Raw genomic sequence first — 19,828 nt, forward strand, 5'->3', positions numbered from 1 at the left:
AAAAATTTATTTTTTATGAAAACCAAAATTTTAATGTCAAATTCTACTGAAATAAGTCAGCACTGAATTGTGAATTTTTCTCCTTATGGTATCAATGTGATTTGCAATGCAACTATTAATGTTAAATAACAGTTTCCAACATTTCCTTTCTCTCTTTGCTTTTTAAATGAATTTTTCTGCCAGGTGTCCTACAAAATCACAATCGATGGGACAACATATACTGTAAACCTAGTACAAAAGTAAGTGACCATTATTCTATAAAATATCTTGGCTCTATTTATTCATGCTTAAAATTATCCAGAAGGTAATTATTCCACATGATAAAGTGTTTCTGACTCATTTTGTATTATTTTGTACTTTTAAAAAGATATTTTACATCATTACAACAAATACCTAGCAATCACAGCCTCCTCATTCAGATTTATTTGGGGATACCAGTGAGGTTTCACATTGGTACCCCCAAATTTTGATAGTTTTCTACCTGAAAACACAAGTCTCACTTGTTTTCAAGTTCCCTTCTATATATTTATTTGAAGATAATGGTAGATTCTTGGCATGAATCATGACAATTTTTAAAATTAGGAGACATACTGCGCCACAGTGTGTTGAGGGTTTAGGTAACAACTGTAACTAGCCAAACTCATGCTCATTCTGGCTAACAAATTTTGGGGAAAATGCAGACCATACCAAGCTGTCTGAAATTTCTAAGGACCCCAGACAATTCTTCCATCTGCAAGACTAACAATCTTGCTTCAATTCTGGAGGTTTCTTGGGAACTTAAAAAGATGCCTATCTGTATGGAAATTCTACATTTGAATAATACTGAATCAACTAGACATACTTGTATAGGCAAATGGCAAAATGAAGGTTAAAATCTGAGGACATACCCCAGAATAAAATACAAAGTCGGGAATGATGAGACAGGGCAAAGAATATAGAAATATATGTGATTGAGTGAGTCAAAAATGACTAACTTTGGGGACCAAAAGGATAATTCATCAAGTTCAGATCAGAGAAGAGGCTGCAATGTGCATTCAGTGGCACCCCGGGAACACTTTATGGAGTCTATTCATTTCTTTTTTATTCTTCCTTTTAAACTTCCATTCCTTACTTAATCCTCGCTGCTTACCTAGGTAAGGCCCAGGCTCTGGACTTCCCAAGTGTGCGTAGCCCGAGCAGTGAGCTCTGCTTTGGGATTGTTTGCTGCCGTGGTCTTTCCTGGTCCTTCTGTGGACGTGCAGACCTCTCTGAAAGTGGGTCTAGGTGCCTCCTGGGCCCACTAGGTTGCCTCAGTGTTTACTTGTTTTGATCCCAAGGTTTCAGCCATGAAGGGTCTATTTGGGATTCATTTTATATCTGCATAAAATATATAAAGATCTTCTTTTTCATGGTCAGAAATGGTCAGGCCTGGGGATCTTCCTTCTGGCCTTGGTCCATGCACAGCAGGAGCCCCAATCTTTGCAGGCTGCTATAGCAAAATACCATCCAGTGGACATCTTAAAAGCATTAGCGGTGTACCTCCCGCGGTTCCACAGACTAGGAAGCCCACAACATCAAGGCTCTAGCAGATTCGCTGTTTGGCAAAAGCCCACCTCCTGGCTCACAGAACGGCTGTCCTTGCTGTGCCTTCACGTGGTAGGAGAGGTCAGCTGCCTGGGGTCTGCTTCATTGGGGCATTGGTGGACCTCACGAGGGTGCTCCCTCAGGACCTCCTCAAGTCCTAAGCATGCTGTCTCCTAAAGCATCACTCTGGGGATGAGTTTTCAACACACAAACTCAGGTGCGACGCACACAGATGATAGCAGCAGACACTGACTTTCTCTTTCTTGTTGACACATTTCAGAGGAGATGTCTAGCTTTGTGCTTTTCACAAGAGCACTTCAATAATGTGTCTTCACGCTAGGGACCAGAGGGCGTTAAGGCACGATTTGGGTTCAGGTTCTGCCCTGATCCCACCGCGTCACCTGCCCGCTCGGCCAGCTGCAGCCTGCCTACTCTTCGTTTTCGAGTCTTGGATCATTCCTTTGAATGCAAAGGGACAGTAACTGTTTTAGACACTGAACTCCATCTAGGTATCACCAACTTGGAGCTCCCTTTGGTCTCTTGCAGCTTCTTAACTGCTGTTTCTGAAGCAGCCATAGACACTATGCAAACAATTGAGCACTGCTAAGTCACAATATCCTTTTGCTTATTCTTGTCTTCCTGTATCCATGAGACATGGATATCAAGTTTCTTAGCACACTTCTGCCTGCATGGGTGATCATATATTTTGTATTAACCTGTTATGATGTCATCTTTCTAATGTTAAACTAAGCTTTAGCTCAGGAATGATCCTATTCTTGATATGTTATATTTTCTGTATTGTTTAGTTGATTGTATTAATTAATATTTTCTTTTGTATCTTATATTGTGATTATAATGAAGGCCCAAGATTGTCCACAGAAAGGACTCATGAAGGACTTGTTGCATAGTGATATGGATTTCTTACAGAAAGGAGGTATTGTAGCCACAGAGATGAGAAGGTGCAGGGTAAGATTAAAGGTCTCATGCTTGCACCAGAAATGCTGCTTCCTGGAGGGCATGACCCGAGATGTGTGGGACACGTCTCCTCCTCAGGAAACCCAAGACTGATAGGTCTTTTCTATCCTGCTCGTTAATGACCCCAAAGCAGGCTGAATGAACAGGTAAAAGATGTGTGGTGGAGACAAGGTGATCCACACTGTCAGCGGTACGGTTTCTCTAAGAAGAATATATGAATCTGTAGTTAGTAAGTGAGTGTCAATGCTGTCGTGGCCACAGCTCGAGGCATCCCTGGGGATCCTCATGGGGCCACTGCAGATGGGCTCCAAAACAGCCTTGCAGTGGTCTTTTCTGGTACATCTCTCATTTTCCATCCCTGGAGAGCAGCTTGAAGAGGACCCCTCCTTTACATCATCTGGTCCTGTTTAGCTGGGAAGCTGATTGCACCTTGTTTGGATACTTTTTTAGCTATCAATTTAATTTTATGGCAAGTTTTTGACTGCACCTACCCATGCAGATCTGCGTTGATGTGCAGATCTCTGCTAGACGCTCTTCTGTTCTGAACTCAGCACTTCAATTTACAGCACACGAATGCTCAGGGTACTTCCTTAATACATCAAGTGCCACCTGCCAGCTAGGCTCAAGGGCTCAGGTTTGTCTGCTTGCCATTAACCATATCAACGGAGGCCCTCTGCTTGGGCGCAAAGGAAAAAGGGATTTATTTAAAGCTAACACACAGGAGATGTGGTTGCAAATCCCCACATCTGTATTACTACTCTTGGTCATCTTTGGTTCATTCCTTTTTCTTTTCTTTCTTTTTTTTTTTTTTTTTTTTTTTTTTTTTTTTTTTTTTTTTTTTTTTTTTTTTTTTTTTTTGTATTTTTAGGAAAGGGTCTACAGGGTGTTCAGGGTCTCACTACTAGATCAGACTCATAGTGATTCTCCTGTTTACAGACTCCCAAGTGCTGGGATTACAGGCACGTGCCACCACACCCAGTCTCAACTGCCATCTCAGCGCGCCCTGGGGCCAGGACCAGCATGGCAGGCCTGGGGATTGAACCCCCGGCCCCTCAGCTTGTTTGCAGGCACTTTAATCCCTGAGCTATTTGGCAGGCCTTCATTCCCCTTTATTGGTGGGAGGGGCACTCCAATATTGAGGCTCACAGTTGCATATCCCATCTCTTCTTTGAGGCTGAGGAAAGGAGGGGTTTTTTTTGTGCTGTGGGATGGAGTTTCCCTCTATTAAAAAAAATTAACTTTTTACACAGAGTTATACCTGCTTACATCGTCTGCCTGGACTCCTTTTTCTTCCATTTCTTTCATATAGTTATTCTTAAACTCTTCTATTTATCCATACAGACATCGTACAGTCTTAATTACTGTGATTTCAACATCTCTTTAGCCAGCTTTATTGCTTGATTAAAAAATCTACTCTTTTTTTTTGGGGGGGGGATTGTACAGAGGACATTACACTTGCCAGGTAGGTACTGTGACACTGCGCTAAATCCCTGGCCCAGAATATCTACTCCTGGTCCTTTGAATTTCCATGTAGTTCTTGTAATCTCTTTTTCTGTTGTCTTTTGTTTTATGTCAGTGAGCTTCTTCTGATATATTCTTCTACCCTACTTTTAATACTCTATATTAGCATGCTGACTTTGAAGTTATTGAACATAAAACAAGTTCCTACAGTACTTCCACCAAATACTAGAAACTGTTTGAGCCTTAGACTTTTAACATTGAATCACTGGCTTCTGCCTTTTTATCATGTTTTGTTTTTGTTTGTTTGTTTCTTTCTTTCTCTCTTTCTTTGTGGCCAGCTCAGCCTGGCGCGGTATGTGGTGCAGGGAATTGAACCCCGGTCCCTGTGCTTGCCTAAGCAGCACTCAGTCTGCTGAGCTATCTTGCTGGCCCTATCATTTTTTTTCTTTTCTCTTCCTTCTTTTCCCCACCCTACTTCCTCTTTCCTTTTGAACAGTTTTTTCCTATTTCACAATATCTATTGTAAATTTTGGTCCTTCTTTTCTCTTTCAGTTTCTCATACCAGGGAGACAATATGATATTTATACATGTATGTCTGATTTAGTTCACTTAACAGTATGGTCTCATGTTGCATCCATTTACCTAGAAATGTCCTGAGTATATGCTTCTTTATGGCTGAGTAGTACTTCATTGTATTAAAAATCATTTTTGCCTGCTCCTCATTTAATTGGCTTTGGGATTGTTTCCAAGATTTAGCTATTACAAACTGTGCTGCTATAAACATGGGTGTGCATGAATTGCTTTGGTATGGTTGTAATTCTTGAACCCCGGAAAGATATCCAAAAGGGAAAGAGCTGGTCAAATGGGACCTCTAATCCTAGTTTATGAGGAATCTTCACTCTAATTTCCACAGTCTACATTCCCACCAACAGTGGAAAAGTGTTCCTTTATCCCAACAACCCCTCCAGCATCTGTTATTTACTGATTTCTTGATGATAACAATTCTTTTTGCACTGAGATGGAATTTCAGTGTTGTTTTAATTTGCATCTCTCAAATGATCAGTGGTAGGGCCAGCGAGATAACTCAGTGGACTAAGCACCTGCTTAGGCAAGCACAGGAACCAGGGTTCAATCCCTGGCACCATATGCCATGATGGCCCTGTCCCCAGGCATGCTGAACCAGCGATCCAGTCCCAGCATGGTGGTACATGCCTGCAATCCCAGTGTTGGGAGGCTTAAAAACAGGAGGATCCCTACTAGTCTGGGCTGTATAGTGAGACCGTGCACAAAAGACAAAAAAAAAAAAAAAAAAAAAAAAAAAAATCAAATGATTAGTGTTGAACTTTTTTAAATGTATATTTAATTGCTGCTTGCATTTCTCCATCGGAGAAGTGTGTATTTTTCTGATGCCAGTTATGAATTGGGTCTTTAAATTTTGGGGGTCTGATTTTTTTCAATTCTTTTTGGGGGAGAGGTACAGGAAACTGAACTCAGGGCCTTGCACTTGCCGGGCCGCTCTTGTACCACTGAGCTATATCCCCAGCCTCGATTCTGTTGGTCTGAACATCAGTCCTTTGTCTGAGGGACAACTTTTATCTTAATATTTTTCTCCAAAACAGGCAAATGAACACATCCACCATCTCAAACGCCGTAATGTTTAGGATCTGACCCCTTTGCAATCTTCGATACTGTAAGCTACAGTCACAGTGCCGTACGATATTCAGAACTTGTTCATCTTTACTGAAACTGTACTTTTCAAACATCCTCTCCTCATTCTCCCTCCTCATGGCCAGGCCCTAGCGACTACCTTTCTCCTCTCTGCTTCTATGAATTTGGGGCTTTTCGAACCCGCTGATAAGTGAGGTTGCATAATAATTCTCTGGTCTGGCTTGGTTCACTTGATGTAATGGAATGTCTGCAAGACAGAGCTGTGTTTTCAAGAGCTCTAGGATTTTCTTGTTAAGGCTTAATAACATTCCACTGTTGATATCAGGGAAAGAAACCCCCAAACTACTAGGTGTCCAGTACAAATGTTGTGCACTTTAAAATCGAAGAATGAATTTTGGAAACAAAGGAGGTTAAAAGCAGAATATACTTAGTGAGGGAAAGAGAGCTTCTGTCGGAAATTGAGACAGAAGGGGTCCCAAGTGGCTTGCCAAGGACCCTGCCTTTTCTAGGGACTTTTGTGGAGCAAATCCATGACATGAGGTGAGTCCAAGGTAGAGAAAATGGAAAATCACAAGGTGGCCATGTGGTGGGACAAAACTATGTTCAGCCAATAAGATTACAAGTATAATTAGCCAGGTAAAATTGATTAAATCGAGATCAAATGGGGAAGAGAGTCACAGAGCAAGCAAGAATGAATACAGAACAGGGGCCTTTCCTGTAGGGAGTTGGCTTAGTGAGTCTTCCTGGCTTTCTCAAGGTGATAGAGACCTGTTTGGACTATCACTTCCTGATGTTTATCCTTAGAGATGTATATGGGTGCCTTTATTTCATCTTTCGTCTTGAGGTCTGGCCCGCATCAGAGGTGACCGTCTCTCTCCACAGTTGCTGGGGGCCGCCAGTTAGCTCAGCTGTTTAAGTGCCTGCTTGTGCAAATGCAGTCAGGCCCAGGATACCAGCTGGATCCCCAGACCCACCCTTAAGGCAGCCTGAGCCAACCAAAAAAAAAAAAATCCTTCTCCCACAGCTGCAAGGTATCTCATCTTCTGCACTGGCTATTTTGGGGGTCTACCCTTATCTGACTGCCTATAATAATTTACTTAATTGCATATAACATGTGGTGGTGTGTGTGTGTGTGTGTGTGTGTGTGTGTGTGTGTGTGTGTTTCCCCCACATTCTTTATTCATTCATCCATTGATAGACAATTAGCTTGATTTATGTCTTGACTATTATAATCCTACTTCAGTGAACTTGGAACGCAGATGTCTCTTCAGCATACTGATTTCCTCTCCTGCAGATATTTATACACAAGTGAGACTGTTGGAATAAATAATTCTGTTTTAATTTTTCAGGCACTTCCCTACTGATTTCCATAATGGCTGTACTAATTTACGTTCCTGCTAAAACTATACCGGGGCTCTTTTACTTATTATCGTTTTGATTTACATTTTCCTGATAGCCAGGGAACAGTGAGCAATTTACAAACATACTTGTTGGCTTTTTCTTTTGTTTTTTTTTAATTTTAGGGAAGGGTCTACAGGGTGTTCAGGGCCTCCCTGCTAGATCGGATTTGTAGCGATCTGCCTGTTTACAACCTCCCAAGAGATGGGATTACAGGCACGCACCACCCATGCACCAGGGGGCGGGGCGGGGGCAGGGGCCGGGCCTGCACGGCAGGCCTGAGGCTCAACACCCACCCCACCCCCTACTCTCCGACCACGCACACACTCCCCCCCAACCCCCCACTTGCTTGCAGGCACCCTTTAATCCGCGGAGCTATTTGGCCGGACCTCATTGGCTTTTTCTATGAACTCTTTTGAGAAATATTTATTCACACTATCTTTACTTTTTAAAATTATTTTTTCTTGCTGCCCAATTCCTCATGTATTTTTAAAAATTAAATATTATCCCTTTATCAATCATTTTGTGGTTTTTCTTCCACGCATGTAGCTTGTCTCTTATGCCGTTCTTCTGTGCAAAATGTTTTTATCCCACTTGTCCACTTTTGCTTTCATTATTTGTGCTTTGCGGTGCTTATATTAAAAAAAATAATTGCCCACACTCACTAGGAAAGTGTTCCAGACTGCATTCTTCTAGTAGGTTTATAGTTTCAAATCTTACATTTAAGTCTTGAATCCATTTCAGCTGATTTTCACATTGATGTGAGACAGAGGTCCGGTTTTATTCTTGTGCATGGGGACACCCAGCTTTCCAAATCAAATTTTTTGAAGAGATTTTTTTCTTTCTCCATTACGTGGTCTTGACACCTTTCTAAAATGTCAGCTGAGGGCCAGGGAGTTGGCTCAGTGGAATAAGTGCTTCCCTGGCAAGAGCAAGGGCCTGAGTTCAATCCCTGGTTCCGCAAAAAAAAAAAAAAAATTAAAATACATAAAATGTCAGCTGACCGTAAATGATGCACGGTCCTGTGTCTCTGGTCTGTGTCCTGTCCCACTGGGCTACTTATCTGTCTTTGCGTTGGCAGCAGCACCAAAGCCGTACCTGCTTTCCGTATGGTGGCCTTGACATCAAGCAGTCTGCCCGTCTGCTGTGTCCTTTCTGCTCAAGATTCCTTGGCCATTTGGGGAAATTTAGCAAGGAGGTGAAAGCTCTATGCTGAAAAATCTTTTTTCCTGCCAGCCTACCTATCCATAGTAAATCTAGTAAGTCTCTTTTCCAAAATCCAACTTCAGAAAGCAATTTTCCCATTAAATTTTTAACCTTTATCTTTACAGAATATTTTTACCTCATTATTTTAAAGTTTATGGATATGATAATGCAGGAATTATGAAACCTCTCGATCAACAGATTAAGGTATGTCTTGTGTCTGTGTTCCAGATCGTGGCCTGTTTTTATGAAATGAGTTTTCATGCTATATTACTTAGAGTTCACTGTTCTGGAGTAGAAGGGTTACGGTCAGCTTTTGTTTCAATACACATGTTATCGTTTCCTTTCAGGATGTATACTCAGCCCTGTTAAACACATGCCTGCCGAACCAGAGATGATGGTTATGTTTCCGGATTACTTGTTTCGGGACGTTGTGGTAGATGTGCTCTTGTCCCTGCGGCAGTTTCCTTCGAGCCTTCCTAGGGTTTGAATACAATGTAAAGTACTCGCAGAAAAGAATTATGATTTGAATTAGGGAACCTAACTTTGAAAAGAAAAGAACAATCTAAAGTGCCCCTTAAAATATACCCGGGGATCAAATAAGTACACATAACGTTGGAGGAACACTTGGTACTATATTAAATTTTCGTATGCTGTACTTGGAACACCGAGACCTTCACTTACTAATGCCTGTAATTTTTTTGGCAAAAAGAATCTGGAAATGTGGATAGAGTTGCCAGGAATTATCCTGCCTTTGCCCTGCCACAATAATTGCTATTTTTTTCTTTTCCATTTGTATTACCAATTTCTATATTGTGAATTAATCATTTACACAGGCAAAGATTTTCACAGAGGAAATAATAGACATAGTACTTATTTTAAATTCTGTCTGAAAGATCAGCTACATCTGAGTCAATGAAGATACATAATACCTACTGTTAAATAATGTACTATGCACATAAATATGTATGTTTATAGGAATATGGGGAAGAGAGGATATGGAAAGACCCAGAGCCATGATATCTCCGTGGGGGCGCATACCTCGATGGTCCCCCAAAGCCTTATGTACTTACAGGTGGGGATTTGGGGATCTGGCTGGAACTAGGGTGTGTGATCCTGGGATTAAGGGTGTGTGGTACTAAATTAGTCCAGTGATTAGAATTAGCATATTTTAGGTGACACCTCCCTAAATGCTGGTAGCCTGGATAGAACGGAAGGGGGGGGGGTGGCCGCAGGCTGAGGGCTGGCCCCCCTCAGCCATGCTGCAGCTCTGGCCACTTAGGTTAGAAGCGCAGGCTGCCGCAGGCTGAGGGCTGGCTGCTGGCTGCTAATTGCTGACCGCTCCCTGCTTTCTGCCTGCCATCCATGGACTATCTCTCCTCTATGACGCCCCTCTGCTAGTCTGCTCTGTCTTGGAGCCAACCAACTATGGACAGAAAACTCTACAGACTGGGAGCTAAAATAAGCCTTTCCCCCTTTAACTTATGGCTGTAGGGTATTTTGTCTCAGTGACAAGAAAAGTAACTAAGACAATCCCATACTTAAATTTTATATCGTACTGCCAAACTTAACTCCCAGGAGGTAACCATGAGAAAAAGAGAAGTGTAGCTAAAAAGACCAAGCCGAAAGTGTTCTATTAATCACTGAATATGGTAAGTTCAGGGCCGGCTAAATAGCTCAGCAGATTAGAGCACCTGCAAGCAGGCACAGGGGCTGGGGTTTCGATCCCCAGGCCTGCTGGGCCGGCCCCACCCCTGGGGCGTGCTGAGATGGCAATCAAGACTGGGTGTGGTGGCGCGCGCCTGTAATCCCAGCTATTGGGAAGCTGTAAATGGGCAGATCACTTCTATTCTGATCTGGTAGTGAAACCCTGAACATCCTGTAGACCCTTCCCTAAAATACAAAAAAACCCCACAAAAAATGGTAAATTGTTGAATGTTAATCTCAAATGTAATGAATAGATGGTGTCATGTAGATAAATTATGTTTTTGCCACTGCCACAGATGTAATTCTAATCAAGGAACAATAAATTCAAATTCATTACATTAGGTAAAAATAGGTAAATTTATTAAATTGTTTTGCTTAGAAGTTTCACAAATGATATGCATCCATAAATCATATTTTCTTTGAAAATAAAGACCTCTATTCAAAAACAAATCAGTCAGCAGACCACCACAGTGACTACTTTTAAGGGACACAAATATAGCATATGGGGAGTTTCTGTTACCTGATTTTTGTTATTGTTGTTATCAATCACAGGTCAGCCTTTCCTGTTTCTTGCTTGTCTTGTAGTTTGTGTTACAAATCGGACATTTTATTTTTTTAATTTTTTTTATTCATTTTTTTATTTTTGCAGTACTGGGGATTGAACTCAGGACCCTGCGCTTGCCGGGCAAGCACTTCTTCTACTGAGCTATCTCCCCGGCCCTAAATTGGACATTTTAGATAACATAGCCAACCTGAGTACTGCCTGCAATCCTGGGGTGTAGAAGCAATAGCTGCTGACTTGTTTAGTAAGGGAGATTATTTTAGTGATATTTGTACAACCCTACCCTCCCAACACAGGGTGCCAATTCTCTGTTGTCACTTCCCAGGGAGGTACAGTAGGGCCCACTCTCAAGTTCCCTGGGGTCAAGGGGTTTGGTGTGCTCCCTTTGTCCTATGTCTGGCCTCAGGTCGCTGTCAAGCTCTGCTACCTGTGGGCTGAGTGCTGTAGTGCCTGGGCACGGCTTGCTCTAGGGTCTCAGTGATCAAACTGGGCTGCCAGTTCTGCTGTCCTGTGGTTGCTGTTTGTTTTGCCCCTGAGAGGGCTTCTTCCATCCACTTGCCTGCTCGGGAGGGTCTGTATATTCAAGGAATCAATGAAGCTCCTGCCAATGGTCCCCAGCACAACCAGCACCATTTTAGAGTGTTTTGAGGTTTTCACCTCTCTGCCTTCTTGAGAATGAAGCTGTCCATTGCGGAAGTATCACGCACTCTCTTGTCTTACAGCCTGCCTCTCCCACCAACAGGCAGCAGCTCTGAGCCAGGAATGGAGGCTGTGCACCTTATATTTCGTTCCTCTGGGCTCTGGCTGTCAGCAGGCCTGGGCTTTCTCTTACTGGGAGACGGAGAGTCTGCTGTGGGCGCAGCCCTTCTGGTCGGGTGTCTGCATCCTCACTCAGCTTCATTTCTCGTTCACGGTCTTCCTCTTGGCTCAAGCCTTCTGCACTAAAATTGGCTCTAGATCCAGAGACAGAACAGTACCTAGGAGCGCCCTTGACCAAAGATCAGTGCACGGGCCAGAGCTTTCTTTGTCCTCTCCCCGTGGCAAATGCAAACCCCAACAGCTTTGGAGGCTTTCTTAGAGGTCCAGCCTCCTTTTCTGCTGTCGGCTTCTTAGCACTGGGACTGGAACTTTCCCGTGCACCATTGGAAATGCTCCATCTTGGCCTTCCTGGGTTTTTCTGCCGCTTTTTCAGTTTTCCTTGTGGCTCCAGCTTGCTGCGGCTTTTCATGTTTGTCTTCTGCGTCTCTTCAACCATGGCTGTCCAGCACCTTCTGCCCCAGAAGCAATGACCGGTGTCCCCCTCACCAGCCAGTGCAAGGGACTGAAACAGGGATAGCTAGCTAGCTCGCTAGCTAGCTAATTACCTAGCTAACTATCTATTATTTAGTTACTTAGAGTAAGGGTCTTGCTAAATTGCCCAGGCTGGCAGGCCTCAACTTGCAATCCTCCTGCCTCAGACTCGCTGAGTGCTAAGATTACAGGCATGTGTCACCACAACCAACTCTGTTTGTTCTCTGTTTTTAGATTTTTGCTACAGAGTCTCACTATCTCTGTGCTCATTCTTTGTTTTGTTTTGGTTTTTGCTTTTTGAAGCAGGGTCTCCTTACGTAGCTTAGCCAGACCTTGAGATGTTTGTAGTGCACTGAGCAATCTCGCCGGCCCAGCATCTGTTCTTTTGTTTTTGTTTATATTTTTTAGGGAAGGGTCCGTCGGGTGTTCAGAGTCTCACTACTAGATCAGACTCATAGTGACCCGCCTATTTACAGCCTCCCAAGAGCTGGGATTGGAGGCGCCTGCCACCACGCTCAGTCTCACCTGATGCCTCAGATAGCCCCCGGGGGCAGGGCCAGCATGGCAGCATGTTTTTAAAGTCATTTTTTAAAACTAATTCCAAAGCCTTAGATTATTTTAGATCAATGTCTTTCTGAATTTTCTTGAAAGCATAGGCTACGTCGTCTTTTATTAAAAATACCTAACATATATTTATTTGATGGACCCTGGAGGCACGCCCACGGAGCTGCATCCCTACGCCCATTTCACTTTTCCTTTTGAGACAAGCTTTCACTAAATCTCTGTGCTGGCTCGGCTGGCCTTGAACCTTCGAATCTCCTGCCTCAGCTGCTGGAGCAGCTAACGTACTCTCCATCACACACGAGCCACACTCAAGGCTCCAGGGCAGTGTCTGTGAAGCTTCTCTGAGGAGTTTTTAGGGAAATAGCCAGCAGTGCTGGGCTGCAGCCGGCTCCTAAGCGTTCTCCCGGCGTCTGGGCCTGGGTAGACTCCCCTCACTTCTTAGCTGCCGCAGGCTTCTGCTAAGTGATGTGGTTCCCACATTCCCAGTGCAAACATGGGTACAGAAGTCACACCCAAGTAACCCTGTGCCCTTGGTACCACCTCCTGCCCTGGGCACCGTCCTCAGCTTCCTGCACTTCTGAAACTGAGGCCGCGGTCCCTGAGTGTGAGCAGTGTTTCCTGCCCGGGCCTTAGCTCCACGCATGCTGCCGGCCGGGGAGCCCCTTTCGCCTCAACCCTGCGTACTGAATCGCCCAGCAAGGCCAGGGTCTTCCGCGGCGGCCAGGGTTTGCATCCTCCGTTCTCACTCTGCCTGGCTTGGTAACTGAAGTTTACAAAAATTGTCCAGCATTTATAACTGTGAGAGAGTTAAGTTTGTACAAGTTACTCCACTATCACATTCAAATTAGATTTTTTGTTGTCATTGTTGCTTTGTTTTTGTTATGGTTATTTTGAGACAGAGTCTTGTTGTTTGGCTCAGGCTGGGCTTGATCTCACTACTTAACCCAGGTTAGCCTCAAACTTGCAGCGCTCCTCCTGCCTCAGCTGCCCCAGGGCCAGGATTGCCAGCGTGGGCCACCACAACAGGCTCAAATTAGTTTTAAAAAATACATTATTTCTCTTTTGGATTCATTTTGTTTCTCTTCTCATGCACAACTAAGTCAGAAGAATACAAAAAAGTGAACTTTTGATCCTTGTTTTCCATAAGCTCTAGAGATCAGGAAAGCCATGCTTAATTTACACCTAGTGAAAATACTCTCATTCTGTATGAACCTGTGGGAAGAACTTGGGAAAATTGAGCCATGTGCTCATCTAACAGCTTTATGAACTGGGGATGGGAACGAGGAGTACTTGATGAACGCACAACGTCCGTCTCACGTATCTGAAAAGTTATCTTTAGCGCGAGCTGTTCTAATACATATTATATGTATTTTGTCTTTATGTTTCAGAATTTTTGCTACTACCAAGGATACATCGAAGGCTATCCAAAGTCTTTGGCGATCATTAACACCTGTAATGGACTCAGGTTGTCGTACATGAGTATATGGATTATAAAATAGATTAAATTAGTTTTCATGATGGCTCCTCCCCTTATGCTAAATTATTTGCATATTTGGAGACCATGTGATATTAATAACTTGACAAATGCCCATCACATTAGCATTGTGCATTAGCCAGTGAGCTTGAAAAAGGTCCACAGTAACGTTCTTATTTCACCTCCTAAGACTAGGGCTAATAAGAATGTGCATACCAGTGAAAGTTAAATGGCATCTCATTGGCTTAAAAATGTATTCATTTATTTATACACCTTCTTTTTGGCATCTGTAGGGGCTTACTGCAGTTTGACAATATCAGCTATGGAATCGAACCTCTGGAGTCTTCTCTTGGTTTTGAACACTTGCTTTATCAAGTAAAACATGAGAATAAAAGTGTTCTACTCTACGCTGAGAAAGACACTAGCTTAAAAAATGTGACCTATAAAATAAAAAGTGTAAAGGTAAGTGTGTGGACGGCGAGGTTGTCATCTTACCGCAATAGACATGCGGCAGTGTACGAGTCTTCTGGGAAGCAAGTTATTCACTTCCCTCCCCCCCCACGCACCCAGACTTCTAAGTGGACACGTGCAGCAGGGGTGATGAACTAACAGACCTGCAGCTAGCTGGGTGGGCTTGCCTGCAGTGCCTGACATTTCTGTATTATTGGTCACGTTCTCTCACTTTTTATTTTATTAATTTCAATATCTTCAACTTTGTGGTCAGATTAGCTAAACATGTTTCCAGTAAAGTGTGACTCTTTACAGTAGCATGTTGTGGTTATTTTTAATGGTAAATTAGATCTGACCATTTTTGTCCCCTGAAATAGGTCCTTTACTTCATTCATTTTAATGCAACATATGATATAGTATAGATTGAACCTACCCCCATGTCATTTTTTTGTCTTATGTGATCCTTCCTCATTTATTCTTTTCTCTTTATATTATTTTTATTAAAATATTTTATTTTCTTGGGCTGGGGAGATAGCTCAGCAGAATAAGCGCCTGCCTGGCGAGCACAGGGTCCTGAGTTCAATCCCTGGTACTGAAAATAAATAAATAAAAAAATAATATATATATATATATATACATTTTTTTTCTTTTCCTCTCCTAAAGATCTTTTAAATAATAGTTTTATGCCATTTGTATCTATATATTGCATAAATATAATATAAATATGAAATATATTCTCACAATATAGTAATGTTAGTGGTGAATATCATTGACAAACTGTGGTACTTGCCGAATCTGATCCACAGACCGCTTACTGAATAAAGGTTTGTTAAAATAGATTCATATATATATATTTATATATTGTAATTTGAAAGGCAAATGGTTTAGCAGAGGCCTACAAAGGGACTTTGTATATTTTCACCCACCCTCCCCATCTTCCACTTTCATAATATTTTATGTAAATTGAATTATAGAATATGGGGTCTTTTATGACTTTTCCCACTTATGTATTTCATTTTAGTTCAGGTATACTATGTTTATCATCACTTAGCTCTGTAATGCTTCTCAATTATTTTCCATCTCATCGGTAGCTCTACATTTCTGAGACCTTCTATTTCATTTTATTTGCCTGCCTTTGCATCCTCAACCAGTCCCACTGCTAAAAATATAATTCCTAAATTTGAATGTTACATTCTCTCACTTTGAGTTATACTCCTTTAATTCTAAATAGAATGGCACCAGAGTCTTACCCATTACTTTATTCTTTCCAACATTTTGAAATATCATTCTATGAAAATATCTGACTCCTCCACAATAAAAATACAAATAAACAAAATACAGTATTATTTCTGAGCTATATATTCACAATTCTCCTTTCTCTCATTTAACAAGCTTATTATTACAAAAAGGGAAGCTGTCTTATGGCTTTTCCAAAAAGACTGTAATCAGTGGTAACCCGCTGCTAAGTCAGCTACTTGTGAAAATCCTCTTTTCTGTATTTACTCTTACTTTTCTTTACACATTTGCATTTTAAATACTATTATTTCTGCTGTTAGTTTGTTAGTCTGTTCGTCTAACCACACATTTTTTCCATGGTCTTACATAAGCTTACAGATCTTCTACTCCCATTCCAATACTGAGTTATTGATCTCACATCAGTTGCCGAAAATGAAAAATGCAGATACACATACTACATTCCATCTCTCTGTCTCTGTCTCTCTGTCTGTCTCTATGTGTCTCTGTCTCTCTGTCTGTCTCTGTCTCTGTCTCTCTGTCTCTGTCTCTCTGTCTCTCTCTCTGTCTCTCTGTCTCTCTCTGTCTCTCTGTCTCTCTGTCTGTCTCTGTCTGTCTCTGTCTCTCTGTCTCTGTCTCTCTGTCTCTCTGTCTCTCTCTCTCTGTCTCTCTCTCTGTCTCTCTCTCTCTCTCCCCTCCCCCCATCTATTTATCTTCATGTTCATTCCCAGGCCCAGAACACTCACATCAGTAACAGCTTGTGTCCCAGTGTCCTCTCAAAGCTTGATGCAGTCATGGAGGGGGTTGCTTTTCAGAGGTGGCTAGATCTATAGTGTGTGGTGCTGGGATTGAAGGATGTGATTATCCAACTGGTCCACTGATTGGGCTGGCAGAGTTCTGCCTAGCATTAACGGTGTGAGTGCTACAGCCTCCCTAGGGCAGGTAGCCTACATAAAATATAAGGGACAGAAAGAGGACTCCTGTGCTTCCCCTGTCTGGTTGCTGTGGATTGTTCCTCTTCTGTGATGCCCCTCTGCCATGCTTCTCCGCCATGCCACCCTACCTAGCAGCCAGCCAACTGAAACCTTTACAAACTGTGAGCCAAATAAACCTTTCCTCCAACTCTGAGTGTCAGATATTTTGTCTCAGCCATGCAGTAGCATGTTCTCAGCCTGTTTGCCAGTATCTAATTCTTCAGCATTTATTTTAACTACCACCCTTCAGGTGGAGACAACTTCATATATCACATATGTAAGAGTTCTCATGTCTTCTATGACTACCTTCTCTTACTAAAGGAAACGGCTCTTGAAGTGTTTTGAACCCTGAAACCTGCCTAACTTGCCAGAATCTAGCATTCGCTTATGCTCTTACATTTAATTTTTATTTACTTAGACAAAGTGAACTTCTTAGTTTTCTGCACACAAATATGCTTTCAGTAAATAAATAAATAAATAAGATTAAACTAAATATTACTACAGTTTATCTGAAATTTGAAAATGGACAAAGACTTCTTAGGACAATGTTAGACAGCTACTTCTTAGTGTTGGCTAAAGAAAAGAAATATTTTATATACTCTAATCCATTAATATGGCCTCAGTATTTTATTTTATTTTTAAATATTTATTTATTTATTTATTTATTTATTTAGTGTGTGGCCAGCTCAGCCCACCAGGGGGCGGGCGGCCTGGCATGTGGTGCTGGGGGATTGAACCGAGGTCCCTGTGCTTTGCTTGAGCTTAGCTTGTTCTAAGTAGGTGCTTTAGACCACTGAGCCATCTCACCAGCCCATGGCCGCAGTATTTTAAATTAAACAGTGTACTCTTGTTTAGGGAATCTAGTGAAATGATGGAATTTTACAAGCAAAAAACTTAGCTTTCCTGTTTAAGGCATGAAGAAAGCATTGTGTATTTAATATTTTATAGAAACACTAATACACATACACACACACACACACACACACACACACACATACACACAAGGATTTCATCTGTCCTTAAAAATCAAAATCCTACATTTCTAAGATTTGAGTCAGGAAAAATAATTTTAAAGCCAGGTGAAATGAGTAATCAATAAGCTCTAAATTTGTCTGCCTGACTTTTCCCAACTTTTTTCCCCTTTTAAGTCATTATAACCTCCATCTTTCTGATATCTATTGAAAATTGCTCCTTTTTTTAATACACCATTCCATTAGTTAACACAGTGTAATAGGAGGTGGTTTTTAACTTTCAAAGGGTTAAAATACCGATATAAAACAAGAAGAGCTACAATAAAAATACACGTAGTAAGTGTTCTCTCAATTTCTGATTCTTTTCAGCCATCAGAGTTCTCTCAGTACATAGAAATGCATGCTATAATTGAAAAAGATTTGGTAAGTATATTCTGATCTATTTGTCTTAAGTCACTTTTATCTTAGCAATTAGGAATTACGAAAATTTGAAATGAGTGTGTGACAGAGGAGAAGTAATAACTTTTCCAGGAAAGCACTTATTCCACTGAGCCATTTCCCTGGCCCTAGTAATAACTTTTCAATAGCAATGTTTTCATACATTTTAAGTTATTTGTGGGTAGGAAATTAGGAATCAAATTTCTGTAAATTTTTTCTTTAATTTTATAAAAACAATGCAAATAAAACAAATGGTAATTTTGTACCAGTTTATGGATAGTTTTGTAATCATAAAAACTTTTTCTGTGCACAGTTAACATTTTTAAAAATTTTTAAATATTTCTTAATTTTTTATCTTTACTGAAAGAGGAAATGAGAATTTCTCATTCAGGAAAATCTTTTTGTAGACAGAAAAGCGTATGGAGAATAGGAGAAAGAGACTAGAACAATAATACTTTATTGTTCCAGGTATTTCTTGAAAGATTTCCTCATGAAATGAAACAATTTCTTGAAATTTACAATTCCTGAAGTTATTTTTTCCATGTTTTTTCTCAATTTTTGTGAGTAACTTCCAACATTACTTTTAAAAAAAATCTCATGTTTTCATAATGTATTTTGGAAATTCCCCAAGGAAATGCCTTCTGCCTTTGTCAATAATTGATTGACCATCAATATGGGTGCTTATTTCTGAACTCCAAATTCTTCCCCACCTACCAGTGTCTGTTATTGCATCCATCCCAAGTGACTTGGGAACTACAGAATTTACAGTAGGCTTTCCAAGCAAGAAGTGTAGCTCTTTACATGTGTGTTGTATTCCTTTTTTATTTTATTTAGTACAGGGTCTACAGGGTCTCACCACACATACCAGACTCATAGAAATTCTCCTCTTGTCAGCCTCCTGAGCACTGGGATTGCATGTGGGCAGCACCACACCCAGTCTCATTCACAGTAATGTATTCTTCATGTAATCTGAATGTGAGACCCCAATTGTACACATTATTTGTAAATTATTTTAACCTCTCTGAAGGTTGTCTATTTTCCTGATGATGTGAGTTGAAGCATAAAGTTTTTAATTTTGAAAAAAAAATACTTATCTCTTTACATTGATCTTTGTGGTATCTTCTTCAAATATCACTGGCCTACAAATGTTATAAAGTACTCCTGGACACTCAATTCTATGTCATTTGTTTAAGTCTAATCTGGTGTCAGGAACACATTGCTGTATTTGTAGTTATTTTTGAAATTGTGGCATATACTCTAAGTTTTCAACTTTGTCTTTGTTTAAAATCTTTCTCTCTCTCTTTTTTTTTTTGGTCCAATCTCTGGACATCCTGTATTATGTCAAATTTTTAAGTAATACAGGAGCAACACTCCAATTCCCCCAAAATGCAAGCTGGAGTTTTGATAAATATTGCTTTGAATATATGAAGCAATTTGGCAAGTTTTGCTATCTTAATACTATTAAGTGCTGCAACCCATAAACAGTGGAGGACTCACCACTCATTTTTGTCTTTCTCTCTCAAACAATTAGGACCAGAGAGCTGGAAGAGATAGCTCAGTGGATTAAGCACCTGCTTAGGCAAGCTTAGGCACTGGGATTCCATCCCTGTACCACATGCTGTGCTGGCCCCGCCTCCGGACATGCTGAGCCAGCCACTGAGACCAGGCATGGTGGTGCACGCCTGTAATCCCAGCACTGGGATGCTGAAAACAGGAGGATCACTGCGAGTCTGAGCTGCATAGTGAGACCCTGTACCAAATGTGTAAACTAAAAAAATGGGACTAGAGGTCTCATTTGACCTAACTATTCCTCTTCTGAGTATTTTCTTTTTTTTTTTTTTTGAAAATTTTATTGATAAACAGATAGCAATGAGACAGTTTCAAATCAAATCGGAAG

General features: G+C 41.2%; 1 protein-coding gene across 1 annotated transcript in view; it reads left to right on the forward strand.

The window, feature by feature from the left end:
• Positions 1-19,828, forward strand: part of Adam2 (ADAM metallopeptidase domain 2) — an 87,584-nt gene that overhangs the window by 5,975 nt on the left and 61,781 nt on the right. Inside the window, exons 3-7 of the mRNA XM_012514616.2 lie at positions 184-239; positions 8,397-8,475; positions 13,780-13,856; positions 14,159-14,327; positions 17,863-17,916. Of these exons, the coding sequence (XP_012370070.2) occupies positions 184-239; positions 8,397-8,475; positions 13,780-13,856; positions 14,159-14,327; positions 17,863-17,916 (435 nt within the window). The remainder of the gene's footprint in view (positions 1-183; positions 240-8,396; positions 8,476-13,779; positions 13,857-14,158; positions 14,328-17,862; positions 17,917-19,828) is intronic.

The sequence above is a fragment of the Octodon degus genome, unplaced genomic scaffold, assembly GCF_000260255.1.
Source record: "Octodon degus isolate 3935 unplaced genomic scaffold, OctDeg1.0 scaffold00036, whole genome shotgun sequence".
NCBI lineage: Eukaryota > Metazoa > Chordata > Mammalia > Rodentia > Octodontidae > Octodon > Octodon degus.